The sequence below is a fragment of the Salmo salar genome, chromosome ssa13 (assembly GCF_905237065.1).
Source record: "Salmo salar chromosome ssa13, Ssal_v3.1, whole genome shotgun sequence".
NCBI lineage: Eukaryota > Metazoa > Chordata > Actinopteri > Salmoniformes > Salmonidae > Salmo > Salmo salar.
The window spans coordinates 66796590-66811935 of record NC_059454.1 but is presented as its reverse complement, the minus strand read 5'-3'; the positions used below and the strand labels follow the sequence as shown (position 1 = coordinate 66811935).

At 45.0% G+C, this 15346-nt stretch overlaps 1 protein-coding gene across 1 annotated transcript in view; it reads right to left on the bottom strand.

The window, feature by feature from the left end:
• The window catches only part of LOC106567624 (exocyst complex component 3), a 39277-nt gene that overhangs the window by 23263 nt on the left and 668 nt on the right, over window positions 1–15346 (bottom strand). Inside the window, exons 2-3 of the mRNA XM_014137127.2 lie at window positions 2376–2875; window positions 1396–1616 (exon numbers count right to left, since the gene is read on the bottom strand). Of these exons, the coding sequence (XP_013992602.1) occupies window positions 1396–1616; window positions 2376–2848 (694 nt within the window). The 5' untranslated portion in view covers window positions 2849–2875. The remainder of the gene's footprint in view (window positions 1–1395; window positions 1617–2375; window positions 2876–15346) is intronic.

Here is a 15346-nt window from a genome sequence, read left to right as displayed (position 1 = left end):
TGAGGAGCAAACAGACGCTGCACTTGACACATATATGAAATAGCTTATTCCAGTTACTAATAAGCATGCCCCATTAAGAACACTACTGTAAAAATTGATATATCCCAGTGGATTGAGGAGGAATTGTATGGTTAAGAGGGATGAGGCAAAATAAATGGTAAATAAGTCTGGCTGCACAACCGATTGGCAAAAATATTGCAAATTGAGAAATCATGTGACCTAAACTGAATAAAAAGAAGAAGAAACTACACTATGAAACAAAGACAACATAAAGAGTGATAGTAAAAAGCATTGGAGCACCTTAAATTACATTTTGGCTAAAAAGGCAAACTCAGCTCCATCATTCATTGAATCAGATGGCTCATTCATCACAAAACCGACTGACAATGCCAACTACTTGAATTATTTTTTATTGGCAAGATTAGCAAACTTAGGCATGACATGCCAGCAACAAATGCTGACACTACACATCCAAATATAGCTGACCAAATTATGAAAGACAAGCATTATAATTTTGAGTTCCGTAAAGTGAGTGTGAAAGAGGTGAAAAAATGATTGTTGTCTATCAACAATGACAAGCCTCCGGGGTCTGACAACTTGGATGGAAAATGACTGAGGATAATAGCGGACGAAATTGCCACTCCTATTTGCCATATGGAACAGCAGGGACTGTGAAGCAACATAAACATAGGCACAGACACATGCATACACACACATGATAACATACGCACTATACATACACGTACACATGGATTTTGTATTGTAGATATGTTGTGGAGTAGGAGCCTGAGGGCACACAGTGTGTTATGAAATCTGTGAATGTATTGTAATGTTTTTAAAATTGTATACCTGCCTTAATTTTGCTGTACCCCAGGAAGAGTAATGGGGATCCATAAAAAATACAATACAAATCTCTTGACCTAGCATTTTGGATTGTTGTGAACACACAATGTACTACACTGTCCTTTGATTGTCCCTTGTCTGTTTTGGTCCCTATTGAGCTCTGCGAACAGTAGCTCTGGATGAAGTTCTATCTAAAGGGATCTGCAGTGGGAGGAAGTCAGTCATTTCCGGCTTTCATAGTCTGGTGCTGATTGAACCCGATGACTCAGGGGGTCCGGGGACCCCACACAGCTCATCAGAAACCAGCATGGGATTGGAGGAGGAAATACTGCAGGACCTGACCAGGAAGTTCCTGACTCGTAAAGTAAACACTGAAACTTACAAACACTGACTGTGGATGGTCTAAGGTGCTTATGCCACAGACAGAAGTAACCTGCACTGACCCTTCCATGATTCAGATGTTTCGATTAGGTGAGCTGTGATTGGTTGGCCCTGCAGGAAACATACCATATCTCCCCTCCTGATTGGTTTGTTTTGAAGCGCCTTGTATACCTGAGAGAGGTTCCCTGGGTTTGACCACTAGTGGCTCCTCCTCCAGCTCCTCCTCAGCCTCCTGGGAGTTGTGGTCCGACAGGGACTCCCTCTTCAGCTTGCCAAGGCTGACCATCCTGAGGAAGGAGGGCTGGCGGCAGGACTCAGCCTCGCTGTCGGCGCTCAGGTCACCACAAGGCAGACTCTCTCTGCGTTGCGTCTGCTTCCTCCGCCCTGCAAATCTACAAGCAGAAGAGAATCATTAGGAGAGGGTTGGAACTATATTATGCCACAGTATGACTTTGAAAGGCAAGGAATGGCTATGTGTGTATTTCCAGAGTGTGAAATATTGTGTGGAAATAACGGTACCATCTAAAATATAAATGGAATGGGATACATAATTGTTACCAAATACTGTAGAGTTCAATGTTAACGTGTGACCACCATATCTAGACTAGGCTTCATATGCTATAAATAAGCAGATATTTAAATGCTTGAGAGGTGATTGTGGCTTTCCCTGACTGGAGCACTCAAAGTGAAAACTGTTTGTAAATAGTGCTTAGGTACACAACATAGTATTAGCAAACAACGCAGTTATGTTCATGAACATAGTAACTCATGGAACATTTTTATATTACATAACCAAATAGGAAATGATTATGCTATATGCTGTGAGCATTTCCGTCATTTTGTTACAGCTTGATAGGGGGTCTCAGTCCTACCCGGTAACAGGAAAATCAGTTTGGATAGACAAGCAAATCAGTAATTAATGGAACACAACGAAAGCCCTTTGGTTGAGACATTACGAATGAAAATAGTTACTGAGTCATATTATATATAGACATTACATGTATGTTAATCTGTGGCTCTGAGCCCGTATTTATAAAGCATCTCAGAGTGGGAATGCTGATCTAGGATCAGGTCCTCCCTGTCCATGCAATCTTCATTGTGATCTAAAAGGCATAACTGATCCTAGATCAGCAACCCTCCCTCCCCTTTACCTGAGCAGGGTCATGATCTCCTCTGAGCTCCTGCGGAGGCCCTTCCTCTTCTCTTTCTCAGGCTGGGGTGAGTGGGGGTCTGTGGGGCATCGCTGGGACGGGAATGTCCCCCACCCGCTGCACCCCGACATACGCAGCCCCTTCCCCAGCTTCCCCAGGGTCTTCAGGGGCGAAGAGCCGCACAGCCGCTCAAGGGTTCCCCTCAGTGGCCTCCCCCCTCCTACTTTAGGGGCCTCAGGACCGTGCCTCTCCACGTTCACCTCATTCTCCTCCTCTTCCCCGTCACGTGAGGACCTGCGCTGGAAGATTTTTCCCCCACATACCCCCAAATTGGGGGGCTCACCCTCGTTCCTCTCCTCCTCAAGGTCCACCTCCTCGAAGGGGTTCAGGTTCAAGTTTAACCTGGGCAGGATGAGCTCACCATTCCCATGGTTACTCTTGATCCTCCCCGGGAGGTTCTTAAGGATGGGCATTAAAATGTTGTGCTCAAGAATCAAATACTGCAAAGACACAAGGCAAGTTAGTTAAAAGAGAGAAGGAGATCACAGATCATTTGAACAAGCTAGTTAGGCTACCAATACCAAGAGCTCAGTAGGAGTGTGCTGGAAAAGGTTGAACAGATAATGAAAGCTAAAACCAGAATGAATGGTAGAGTAATGTTGTACTCGAGGATCTACAGAATATTCTAATAGCATAGGAACTGTTGAAATAATATTATTAATTATGGACTTATGGACTCAGAGCTAAAATACCAACACAGATGATTAGCCAACAGTTCTTTCAAGTTACGACAGTACACCGTGCTATAGTAATGTACAGGTAACTGCCAGAATAAAGGAAACACCAACATAAAGTGTCTTAATAGGTCATTGGACCACCACGAGTCAGAATAGCTTCAATGCACCTTGTCTGGAACTCTATTGGAGTGATGCGACACCAATCTTCCACAAGAAATGTTATAATTTAGTGTTTTGTTAATGTTGGTGGAAAGCGCTGTCTCAGGCATCGCTCTAGAATCTCCCACAAGCATTCAGTTGGGTTGAGATCTGGTGATAAGATGGCCATGGCTTAGGGTTTCCATTGTTTTCATGCTCAACAAACCATTCAGTGACCACTGATATCGTATGAGGGCATAGCCATGGTAGCCAAAATATTATCCAAAATAATGGCCTGCCCAGCATTTTTATACTTGACCCGAAGCATGATGGGATGTTAATTGCTTAATTCAATATACTTTGTTTCCCTAATTTTCAAGTGTTTCCATTATTTTGGCAGTTACCTATAGATAATCCATATAGTGCATAATGACTTTCACCTGTACAATACATTTACAACCACCTGTTTATCCCATGTACATTATGTAGGACCTAATGCTCTAAGATCTTCAATTGTTTTAGGTTCCTGTACGTTAGATCTTGTTACGTTACAGCTTTATTCTCATCAATCTACACACAATATCCCATAATGAAAAAGCAAAAACAGGTTTTTAGAAATGTTTGCGAATGTACTAAAAATAAAAAACAGAAATATCACATTTACCTAAGTATTCAGACCTTTTTACTCAGTACTTTGTTGAAGAACCTTTGGTAGCAATTACAGCCTTGAGTCTTGGGTATGACGCTACAAGCTTGGCACACCTGTATTTGGGGAGTTTCTCCCATTCTTCTCTGCAGATCCTCTCAAGCTCTGTCAGGTTAGATGGGGAGCGTCGCCGCACAGCTAGTTATAGGTCTCTCCAGAGATGTTTGATCAGGTTCAAGTCCGGGCTCTGGCTGGGCCACTCAATGACATTCAGAGACTTGTCCTGAAGCCACTCCTGCATTGTCTTGGCTGTTTGCTTAGTGTCGTTGGCCTGTTCAAAGGTGAATCTTCGCCCAGTCTGAGGTCCTGATTGCTCTAGAGACGGTTTTCATCAAGGATCTCTCTGTACTTTGCTCCGTTCATCTTTCCCTCGATCCTGACTAGTCTCCCAGTCCCTGCCTCTGAAAAACATCCCCACAGCATGATCTTGCCACCACCATGCTTCACCATAGGGATGGTGCCAGGTTTCTTCCAGATTTGACGCTTTGCATTGAGGCCAAAGAGTTCAATATTGGTTTCATCAGGCCAGAGAATCTTGTTTCTCATGGTCTGAGAGTCCTTTAGGTGCCTTTTGGCCAACTCCAAACAACTGTCAAGTGCCTTTTACTGAGGAGTGGCTTCCATCTGGCCACTCTAACATAATGGCCTGATTGGACGAGTGCTGCAGAGATGGTTGTCCTTCTGGAAGGTTCTCCCATCTCCACAGAGGAACTTTGGAGCTCTGTCAGTGTCACCTCCCTGACCAAGGCCCTTCTCCCCCGATTGCTCACTTTGGCCGGGCAGCCAGCTCTAAGAAGAGTCTCGGAGGTTCCAAACTTCTTCCATTTCAGATTGATGGAGGCCACTGTGGTCTTGTGGACCTTCAACATTGCACACATTCTTTGGTACCCTTCCCCAGATTTGTGCCTCGACACAATCTTGTCTCGGAGCTCTACGGACAATTCCTTTGACCTCAAGGCTCGGTTTTTGCTCTGACATGCACTGTCAACTATGGGACTTAATATAGGCAAGTGTGCGCCTTTCCAAATCATGTCCAATCAATATAATTTGTAGAGACAAGGATGATCGATGGAAACATGATGCACCTGTGCTCAATTTAGTGTCTCATAACTTCTGTAAATAAGGTATTTTTATTTTTATACATTTGCAAAAATTTCTAAAAAACAGTTTTTGCTTTGGCATTATTGATTATTGTGTGTTGATTGATGAGTTAAAAAAAAAAGTATTTTATCAATTTTAGACTATATTTTAGACTGAAAAATGGAAGGGGTCTGAATACTTTCCGAATGCACGGTATAATTCTCATAATCAGTGTTTACTGTTTAAACTCACCTGCCCTCCACCAACATTTATTTTATTTACATTTTTTGGGTGTAGATCAGCTTTAAATTGCTGAAATATTTAGGCTTCTATCAATGCAATTGTCTCCATCATTTCCAATCCCCCATATCTTTTCTTTGTAAATATATACAATACCAGTCATAAGTTTAGACACACCGACTCATTCAAGGGTTTTTCTTTATTTTACTATTTTCTACATTGTAGAATAATAGTGAAGACATCAAAACTATGAAATAACACATGGAATCATGTAGTAATCCAAAAAGTGTTAAACAAATAAAAATATATTTTAGATTTTAGATTCTTCAAAGTAGCCACCCTTTGCATTGATGACAGCTTACTTTTTATTTTATTTTGTATTTTTTTACTTTAGTTTTAGTAAATATATTTTTTGTCATTTTCTTAAACCTGTATTGTTGGTTAAGGGCTTGTAAGTAATTATTTCACGGTAAGGTACTACACCTGTTGTATTCGGCGCATTTGGCAAATAAACTTTGATTTGATTTTAGTACACTACTCGTGTAAAGCAGGGCATTCAACCCTATAGGGCCACAAGTGCCCATGTTGGCCCATGCCGGATCTCAGCTAAGCATTAGATCAGATAAACAATAATGTCACCAACTATCATTTTAGGATATGTCCTTGAGAGATATTTAATGGACTTTATGACTGTAAAATCCAGCCACCCAGAAGTTGAACAGGTACCAGGCCAACACCAGTCTTAACGTCAACAGTGAAGAGGCGACTAGGCAGAGTCACAAAGAAAAAGCCATATCTCAAACTAGCCAATAAAAATAAAAGATTAAGATGGGAAAAAGAACACATACACTGGACAGAAGAACTCTGTCTAGAAGGCCAGCATCCCGGAGTCGCCTCTTCACTGTTGACGTTGAGACTGGTGTTTTGCGGATACTATTTAATGAAGCTGCCAGTTGAGGACTTGTGAGGCGTCTCTTTCTCAAACTAGACACTTTAATGTACTTGTCCTCTTGCTCAGTTGTGCACCGGGGCCTCCCACTCATCTTTCTATTCTGGTTAGAGCCAGTTTGCTCTGATCTGTGAAGGGAGTAGTACACAGCGTTGTACGAGATCTCCAGTATCTTGGCAATTTCTCACATGGAATAGCATTCATTTCTCAGAACAAGAATAAACAATAGAGTTTCAGAAGAAAGGTATTTGTTTCTGGCCATTTTGAGCCTGTAATCGAACCCACAAATGCTGATGCTCCAGATACTCAACTAGTCTAAAGAAGGCCAGTTTTATTGCTTCTTTAATCAGAACAACAGTTTTCAGCTGTGCTAACATAATTGCAAAAGGGTTTTCTAATGATCAATTAGCCTTTTAAAATTATAAACTTGGATTAGCTAACACAACGTGCCATTGGAACACAGGAGTGGTGGTTGCTGATAATGGGCCTTTGTACGCCTATGTAGATATTCCATTAAAAATCAGCCATTTCCAGCTACAATAGTCATTTACAACATGAACGATGTCTACACTATATTTCTGATCAATTTGGTGTTATTTTAATGGACAAAAACATTGCTTTTCTTTCAAAAACAAGGACATTTCTAAGTTACCCCAAAACTTTGAACAGTAGTGTATATACACACTGGCAAGAAAAAGTTTGTGAACCCTTTGGAATTACCTGGATTTCTGCATAAATTGGTCATAACATTTGATCTGATCTTCATCTAAGTCACAACAATAGACAAACACAGTCTGCTTAAACTAATAACACACAAACAATTATAATTGTTCATGTCTTTATTGAACACACAGTGTAAACATTCACAGTGCATGTTTTCTGTAGTTGCGGATCAGACCTGCACAACGGTCAGGAGGAATTTTGGACTATTCCTCTTTACAAAACTGTTTCAGTTCTGCAATATTCTTGGGATGTCTGGTGTGAACCCCTCTCTTGAGGTCATGCCACATAATCTCAATTGGGTTGAGGTCAGGACTCTGACTGGGACACTCCAGAAGGCATATTTTCTTTATGTTGAAGCCATTCTGTTGAATATTTACTTCTGTGTTTTGGGTCGTTGTCATGTTGCATCACCCAACTTCTGCTTCAATTGGCAGACAAATATACTTACAATCTCCTGCAAAATGTCTTGATAAACTTAGGAATTTATGATAGCAAGCTGTCTAGGCCCTGAGGCAGCAAAGCAGCTCCAAACCATGATGCTCCCTTCACCATACTTTACAGTTGGGATGAGGTTTTGATGTTGGTGTGCTGTGCCTTTTTTCTCCACACATAGTGTTTTGTTTTCTTTCTAAACAACTCAACTTTAGTTTATTAATCTGTCCACAGAATATTTGACCATCTGGAACATCCAGATGCTCTTTCGTGAACTTCAGACGTGCAGCAATGGTTTTTTTGGACAGCAGTGGCTTCTTCCGTGGGGTCCTCCCATGAATACCATTCTCATTTAGTGTTTTGCGTATCGTAGACTCGTCAACAGAGATGTTAGCATGTTCCAGAGATTTCTGTAAGTCTTTAGCTGACACTAAGATTCTTCTTAACCTCATTGAGAATCCTGCGCTGTGCTCTTGCAGTCATCTTTGTAGGACGGCCACTCCTAGGGAGAGGAGCAACAGTGCTGAACTTTCTCCATTTATAGACAATTGCGAATGTTGAAACTATGTATTCAATATAGACAAGAAAAATACAATGATTTGTGTGTTATTAGTTTAAGCAGACTTAGAGGAAAATCAGATCAAATTTTATGACCAATTTATACAGAAATCCAGAAATTCTAAAGGGTTCACAAACGTTTTCTTGCCACTGTAGGGTTAAAGGAAAATATATTAAATTATATATATTTAAACTAATATATACTGCTCAAAAAAATAAAGGGAACACTTAAACAACACAATGTAACTCCAAGTCAATCACACTTCTGTGAAATCAAACTGTCCACTTAGGAAGCAACACTGATTGACAATAAATTTCACATGCTGTTGTGCAAATGGAATAGACAACAGGTGGAAATTATAGGCAATAAGCAAGACACCCCCAATAAAGGAGTGGTTCTGCAGGTGGAGACCACAGACCACTTCTCAGTTCCTATGCTTCCTGGCTGATGTTTTGGTCACTTGTGTGGGATGTAGACTCCGTCTCATGCTACCACTAGAGTGAAAGCATGAGACGGAGTCTACAACCCACACAAGTGGCTCAGGTAGTGCAGCTCATCCAGGATGGCACATCAATGCGAGCTGTGGCAAGAAGGTTTGCTGTGTCTGTCAGCGTAGTGTCCAGAGCATGGAGGCGCTACCAGGAGACAGGCCAGTACATCAGGAGACATGGAGGAGGCCGTAGGAGGGCAACAACCCAGCAGCAGGACCGCTACCTCCGCCTTTGTGCAAGGAGGAGCAGGAGGAGCACTGCCAGAGCCCTGCAAAATGACCTCCAGCAGGCCACAAATGTGCATGTGTCTGCTCAAACGGTCAGAAACAGACTCCATGAGGGTGGTATGAGGGCCCGACGTCCACAGGTGGGGGTTGTGCTTACAGCCCAACACCGTGCAGGACGTTTGGCATTTGCCAGAGAACACCAAGATTGGCAAATTCGCCACTGGCGCCCTGTGCTCTTCACAGATGAAAGCAACATCCTCCAGCATGACCGGTTTGGCGGTGGGTCAGTCATGGTGTGGGGTGGCATTTCTTTGGGGGGCCGCACAGCCCTCCATGTGCTCGCCAGAGGTAGCCTGACTGCCATTAGGTACCGAGATGAGATCCTCAGACCCCTTGTGAGACCATATGCTGGTGCGGTTGGCCCTGGGTTCCTCCTAATGCAAGACAATGCTAGACCTCATGTGGCTGGAGTGTGTCAGCAGTTCCTGCAAGAGGAAGGCATTGATGCTATGGACTGGCCCGCCCGTTCCCCAGACCTGAATCCAATTGAGCACATCTGGGACATCATGTCTCGCTCCATCCACCAACGCCACGTTGCACCACAGACTGTCCAGGAGTTGGCGGATGGTTTAGTCCAGGTCTGGGAGGAGATCCCTCAGGAGACCATCCGCCACCTCATCAGGAGCATGCCCAGGCATTGTAGGGAGGTCATACAGGCACGTGGAGGCCCACACACTACTGAGCCTCATTTTGACTTGTTTTAAGGACATTACATCAAAGTTGGATCAGCCTGTAGTGTGGTTTTCCACTTTAATTTTGAGTGTGACTCCAAATCCAGACCTCCATGGGTTGATAAATTGGATTTCCAGTGATTATTTTTGTGTGATTTTTGTTGTCAGCACATTCAACTATGTAAAGAAAAAAGTATATAATAAGATTATTTCTTTCATTCAGATCTAGGATGTGTTGTTTAAGTGTTCCCTTTATTTTTTTGAGCTGTGTGTGTGTGTGTGTATATATATATATATATATATATATATATATATATATTCATTTAAATATGTATAATTTTATATATTTTCCTGTATTAATTTCCCCTAACCCTGCTACCCTTCCCCTAATTGGAGTACACTAATGGACAACAACACTTAGGCTTCTACTTCCAGCTTATATATACTATATACATTTTATGGACACAGTATGTTTTTTATTATTTTCTTTTTTTTCTTTTTTCCCTCTCCCCTCAACCCCTCCCATCTATTTCTGAACACCATCCAGTTTTGATTTCCATATATTTTTCAACAATGATGTGATGTTTCACAAAAGTTCTGAACCTTTCTATTCTCATAGTTTCTACAGATTGTAAAGGAAAGATTTTTGCTAAGAGTATTATTATATTATTGATCGATTGACAATTACTTTTCAAATCCTCCAGCAGTGCTATTTAGAGAGTTAGCTCCAGGTAAATGTTGCAATTCTTCAGCCATTCCTGAACCTGCGACCAAAAACAAGCTAAATACTGAATGGACAGTACCTGTCACGTCCTGGCCAGTATATAAGGTTAATTGTTTTGTAGTTTGGTCAGGGCGTGGCAGGGGGTATTTGTTTTCTGTGGTTCGGGGTGGTGTGTTTTGTGTAAAGGGTGTTTGATTTAGTAATTCCGGGTTTTGGTTTATGTTTAGTAATTCTATGGTTAGTCTAGGTTGTGTGTTTCTATGTTTGGTTGATTGGGGTTGGGACTCTCAGTTGAAGGCAGGTGTTGTCTATCTGCCTTTGATTGAGAGTTCCATATATTAGGGTGTGTTTGTATGTGTGATTTGTGGGTGATTATTCTGTGTATAGCCTTGTGCCTTACCAGACTGTTTATTTGTCGAGTGTTCGTTTTTTGTTATTTTGTATGTTCATTTTTGAGATGAATTAAAAATCAAGATGAGCATTCACGTACCTGCTGCGTTTTGGTCCTCATTCACCGACAACAGGCGTGACAGAATCACCCACCACCAAAGGACCAAGCAGCAGAGGAAGGAGCAGACGGAGTTTGAGTTGGACTGGCGGGAGAAGTGGACTTGGGAGGAAGTTCTGGACGGGGCCGGACCCTGGCATCAGGCTGGGGATTATCGACGCCCGCAGTGGGAAATTGAGGCAGCCAAGGCAGAGAGGCGGTGGTACGAGGCCAAGTACGCGCTGAAGGAGAAGCACGAGAGGCACCCCCAAGAAAATTTTGGGGGGGGGGCACACGGGTAGTTTGGCTAGGCGTAAGAAGAGCCGGAAGCCAGCTACTCGTGGTTATATGGAGGAGCGTATGGGGTGGAGAGCGCTATGTTTCGCTGAGGAGCGCACTATCTCACCCATACGCACGCACAGTCCGGTGCGCGTTATTCCAGCCCCTCGCAGGTGCCGTGCTAGAGCGGGCATCCAGCCTGGTAGGAGGATGCCTGCGCAGCGCATCTGGTCGCCGGTACGCCTCCGAGGACCAGGCTACCCAACTCCCGCTCTACGCACGGCTACCATCAGGCCCCTGCACAGCCCAGTCTGCCCTGTACGAGCACCCCGCTCGTACAGGGCTACTAGTTCCATCCAGCCAAGGCGGGTTGTGCAGGAGGTAAGATCTAGACCGGCTGTGCGCCTCCATAGCCCTGGGTTTCCAGCTCCTGTCTCTCGTGCGGACCCGGAAGTGCGTCAACCCAGTCCGACTCGTCCTGTTCCCGCTCCCCGCACTAGCCTGGAGGTGCGTGTACATAATCTGGTAAGCCCAGTACCAGCACCACGCACCAGGCTACAAGTGCGTCAACCCAGCCTCGCCAGTCAACAGTCATCGTCAGAGCTGCCCGCCAGTCAACAGTCATCGTCAGAGCTGCCCGCCAGTCAACAGTCATCGTCAGAGCTGCCCGCCAGTCAACAGTCATCGTCAGAGCTGCCCGCCAGTCAACAGTCATCGTCAGAGCTGCCCGCCAGTCAACAGTCATCGTCAGAGCTGCCCGCCAGTCAACAGTCATCGTCAGAGCTGCCCGCCAGTCAACAGTCATCGTCAGAGCTGCCCGCCAGTCAACAGTCATCGTCAGAGCTGCCCGCCAGTCAACAGTCATCGTCAGAGCTGCCCGCCAGTCAACAGTCATCGTCAGAGCTGCCCGCCAGTCAACAGTCATCGTCAGAGCTGCCCGCCAGTCAACAGTCATCGTCAGAGCTGCCCGCCAGTCAACAGTCATCGTCAGAGCTGCCCGCCAGTCAACAGTCATCGTCAGAGCTGCCCGCCAGTCAACAGTCATCGTCAGAGCTGCCCGCCAGTCAACAGTCGCCAGAGAGGTCAGACTGCGCTGAACTGCCGGAGTGGCCAGACTGCGCTGAACTGCCGGAGTGGCCAGACTGCGCTGAACTGCCGGAGTGGCCAGACTGCGCCTGAACTGCCGGAGTGGCCAGACTGCGCTGAACTGCCGGAGTGGCCAGACTGCGCTGAACTGCCGGAGTGGCCAGACTGCGCTGAACTGCCGGAGTGGCCAGACTGCGCTGAACTGCCGGAGTGGCCAGACTGCGCTGAACTGCCGGAGTGGCCAGACTGCGCTGAACTGCCGGAGTGGCCAGACTGCGCTGAACTGCCGGAGTGGCCAGACTGCCCTGAACTGCCGGAGTGGCCAGACTGCGCTGAACTGCCGGAGTGGCCAGACTGCGCTGAACTGCCGGAGTGGCCAGACTGCGCTGAACTGCCGGAGTGGCCAGACTGCCCTGAACTGCCGGAGTGGCCAGACTGCGCTGAACTGCCGGAGTGGCCAGACTGCGCTGAACTGCCGGAGTGGCCAGACTGCGCTGAACTGCCGGAGTGGCCAGACTGCCCTGAACTGCCGGAGTGGCCAGACTGCCCTGAACTGCCGGAGTGGCCAGACTGCCCTGAACTGCCGGAGTGGCCAGACTGCCCTGAACTGCCGGAGTGGCCAGACTGCCCTGAACTGCCGGAGTGGCCAGACTGCCCTGAACTGCCGGAGTGGCCAGACTGCCCTGAACTGCCGGAGTGGCCAGACTGCCCTGAACTGCCGGAGTGGCCAGACTGCCCTGAACTGCCGGAGTGGCCAGACTGCCCTGAACTGCCGGAGTGGCCAGACTGCCCAGACTGTCCCGAATTGCCAGACTGCCCAGACTGTCCCGAATTGCCAGACTGCCCAGACTGCCCCGAGATTGCCAGACTGCCCCCGGCGAAGCCAGAGTGGCCCGACTGCCCCCGGCGAAGCCAGAGTGGCCCGACTGCCCCCGGCGAAGCCAGAGTGGCCCGACTGCCCCCGGCGAAGCCAGAGTGGCCCGACTGCCCCGGCGAAGCCAGAGTGGCCCGACTGCCCCCGGCGAAGCCAGAGTGGCCCGACTGCCCCCGGGCGAAGCCAGAGTGGCCCGACTGCCCCCGGGCGAAGCCAGAGTGGCCCGACAGCCTGGAACGGCCGGAGCCAGAGCCACCTCCAGAAATAGGTGGGTTGGGGAGGGGGGTGTAGCACAGTGCCGTCGTTGACGGCAGCCACCCTCCCTTCCCTCCCTTTAGAAAAGGGGACTTTTTGTTGGTGTTGCTTGGGGTTATTTTTTGTTAAGGTGCTTCTGGGGTAGCACCTTTAAGGGGGGGTACTGTCACGTCCTGGCCAGTATATAAGGTTAATTGTTTTGTAGTTTGGTCAGGGCGTGGCAGGGGGTATTTGTTTTCTGTGGTTCGGGGTGGTGTGTTTTGTGTAAAGGGTGTTTGATTTAGTAATTCCGGGTTTTGGTTTATGTTTAGTAATTCTATGGTTAGTCTAGGTTGTGTGTTTCTATGTTTGGTTGATTGGGGTTGGGACTCTCAGTTGAAGGCAGGTGTTGTCTATCTGCCTTTGATTGAGAGTTCCATATATTAGGGTGTGTTTGTATGTGTGATTTGTGGGTGATTATTCTGTGTATAGCCTTGTGCCTTACCAGACTGTTTATTTGTCGAGTGTTCGTTTTTTGTGTTTTGTTATTTTGTATGTTCATTTTTGAGATGAATTAAAAATCAAGATGAGCATTCACGTACCTGCTGCGTTTTGGTCCTCATTCACCGACAACAGCCGTGACAGTACCAAAACAAATGATCTAATGATTCCATCTCTTCGCAGCAAAATCTGTAGAACTGGGTTGGTTGTATGGGTATATATATATATTTTAGTTGTTTTTGGTATCTTTTAGTTGTCACTGTATTAGACTAAGCATAGGTGATTAGATGATGTTGAAATGTTGAAGTTGAAATGGAGCTGGAAGAGCAGAGGCAGCTCCTCTTTACTTTGCGACTTGCGGTAACTCTGCGGTTCTAAATTAATAGTTGTTTAGTAGTCCGAAAATGTCTGAAACATTACCTTGCTTGACCATGCTGTAGGTCATGTAACTGTTTGTTACATGCAATATGTTTTGTGGACTTCACCGGACAGATGTTGCTCTCCGGTTTCGTAATGAAACAAATGTGTGGTTGAATATATTCTGCCACTGTGTCTTCTCATTGTCTCTGCCTTAGGCCTATATATCAGTGTCAAGGCATATGAACTAACAGGTTATAGAATAAACAACGCAATTATCACAACACATAGGTTGTAATATGGATTTTTGCTCATATTTTAGAGATTATTGGGATTGATCCCATTTTGAATTAGTTAAAACTACAGTTTGTGAACATTAAGAACAACTGCTGTGAAATATTTCAGCTTTGTTTTTAACAATAAGTGACTTTGGATTGAACTATTTTCACATTTTTATTTGGCGGATTCCAAAATTGTATTTTCCATTTTCTTTTACAATGCTCAGCTCATATCTTAACAAATCTTAAATATTCATGTGTTTCAGAGGAACACTGTGAAGCCATGTGTTAAACCACTCATTAACATCTCAGTTCAGAATCCCAAAAATATGGACAGTGTATGAATGTTGGATTGTGTTGAGGCCAATGTTCAGCTGGTGCAGACACATTGAACAGCAACACTGGGAGCAGGAGGAGAGATTCTAAACTAACACTGGACATTCTGCTCACTAGCAGTTTAGAAAATAACAGGAAATAAAAGTAGTGTCTGTCTGTTGCTGGCTACATTATTTTATTAACTAAAACACTTAACTATTTTTAACAACTTGGTGTAACTTCCAACTATGTCTATGATTTAATCACTTACAATTCCTCCCTAAGTTCAGAGTGAAAGAATTGATTGGGTCAACTGGTTTTAGTGCCTGGTTGCCTGGGACACTAGCTTGCTGACACTGCATGTCATAATATTTAGTACTGCAGCCTACTATATAACCATGTTTAACCATACACTACTGTATAATGCACAGGTATAGGTAATGTGCACTTATTATAAAGTGGGACACAGAGGTTTTGTCCAAAAATAACATATAATAATGAAAATATACACTGTGTACAAAACATTATGAACACCTAATCTTTCCATGACAGAGACTGACCAGGTGAATCCAGGTGAAAGCTATGATCCCTTACTGATGTCACTTGTTAAATCCACTTCAATCAGTGTAGAATAAAGGTTAAAGAAGGATGGTTAAGCCTTGAGACACAATATTGAAGTGCCTTTGAACGGGGTATGGCAGTAGGTGCCAGGCACACCGGTTTGTGTCAAGAACTGCAACAATGCTGGGTTTTTCACACTCAACAATTTCCCGTGTGTATCAAGAATGGTCCACCTCCCAAAGGACATCCAGCCAACTTGACA